We start from the raw sequence: 1,306 nt of genomic DNA, 5'->3' as shown, positions 1-1,306 counted from the left end.
ATTTGGATGAGAAACTTTGGTATCAGGTCAAATAAACAAAACCATAATAACTATCCATTATTCTACTTGTATTCATTTTTAAAATGCACTCACCACACTCTTTGTAACAGAGCTGAATTAATCCTGAAAATCTTTTCAAAACCCCACCTTGATGTTTCAGGTCCCACAATGGGGTCCTGACCCCAACTTTGGGAACCACTGGGTTAAACTAAATATTTGTTTGTTTTATTTTACCGTTATTTAACCAGGCAAATATGGTTTGGTGATGTATTTAACAAAATACTGTTTATGTCTGTAATTATAGAAACAAACTCATTAAAAATATTAGGCACGTTACCTTAATGTAATCCTAAGAAGTCGGTTTCCAGACTTCTGTTGASTTAAAAATAGAAGAGTGACAGATGTTAAAACATTGTAATTCTCATGCGCATGTGGCTTATAGCTGACTCTACATCATTTTAATATGTTTGGATTTGTTAGCATTTTTTAAAAAAGTACTTTAAGGTAAGGTATAGAGGCTGGACATAAAGAGGCTGGATGGTTTCCAGGGGCAAGAAAATTAAACTGTTGAAGCATGTCGGTCGAGCAAAGCCCAGAGAAGATTCTTGCTGTATGTCTTTGCGCAMCGGGGAGGGGAGAAAAGAAAAAAGAAAAAGAAAAAGGCTTAATGTCAATGTAATTTGAAAAATACCAAAAGCAGTGAAGTGCACCTAAATCTTCATAACCTAAGAGCATTCTGACTCAAAGTCAATTTTGTAGTMTGCAGAGAAATGAACGTGTTAGGCTGGGAAAGATTTGAGAGATGGGGAAGTAATGATGCTTTGGTCTCCTCAGACTTGGAGAAGATTGGGAAGAACCTCTGCAGCGCTGTGTAATAACCTCCACTTGAGTCACTGGCAATCACTGCTCGATTTAATATGAAGAAGGCATTTCTCTTCTTACTATTAAATCTCTCACATTTCCTCTGCCTAATGTCTCTTTTCCCCATTTTTCCTCTTTCCGTACTCAGCAATTTATGCATGCTGCCACCCCACCCCCCACCCCACACCCCACACACACACACACACTTTTTTCCTTTTTATTCACTCTGTTGGTCCCGTTCATTCCCTGAGATTTGGAGGCTGAGTAGAGGCCTACACTTGTCGAACGAAAGGAAAATTAATCCTATTATTTCAGAGTGACGCCGGCACAGCACAGTCTCTTTGTGCACAAACTGTTGCAAACAACCACAGTGAGAACGTCTTTATGTGAGAAATCATCGTCCTTAGAGGGACACCAGACCCTAAATACTAATTGTTAGAGGTGG

The 1,306-nt window shown here is 38.9% G+C and overlaps 1 protein-coding gene across 1 annotated transcript in view; it reads right to left on the bottom strand.

Annotated features, from left to right (window-relative positions):
• Positions 1 to 1,172: 1,172 nt before the first annotated feature.
• The window catches only part of fmnl1a (formin-like 1a), a 12,021-nt gene continuing 11,887 nt past the window's right edge, over positions 1,173 to 1,306 (bottom strand). The window contains exon 16 of the mRNA XM_014021830.1: positions 1,173 to 1,213. Within this exon, the coding sequence (XP_013877284.1) occupies positions 1,173 to 1,213 (41 nt within the window). The remainder of the gene's footprint in view (positions 1,214 to 1,306) is intronic.

The sequence above is a fragment of the Austrofundulus limnaeus genome, unplaced genomic scaffold, assembly GCF_001266775.1.
Source record: "Austrofundulus limnaeus strain Quisiro unplaced genomic scaffold, Austrofundulus_limnaeus-1.0 Scaffold4, whole genome shotgun sequence".
Lineage (NCBI taxonomy): Eukaryota > Metazoa > Chordata > Actinopteri > Cyprinodontiformes > Rivulidae > Austrofundulus > Austrofundulus limnaeus.
Note: the sequence above shows the minus strand (reverse complement) of the source record. Positions and strands in the feature narration are given on the sequence as shown.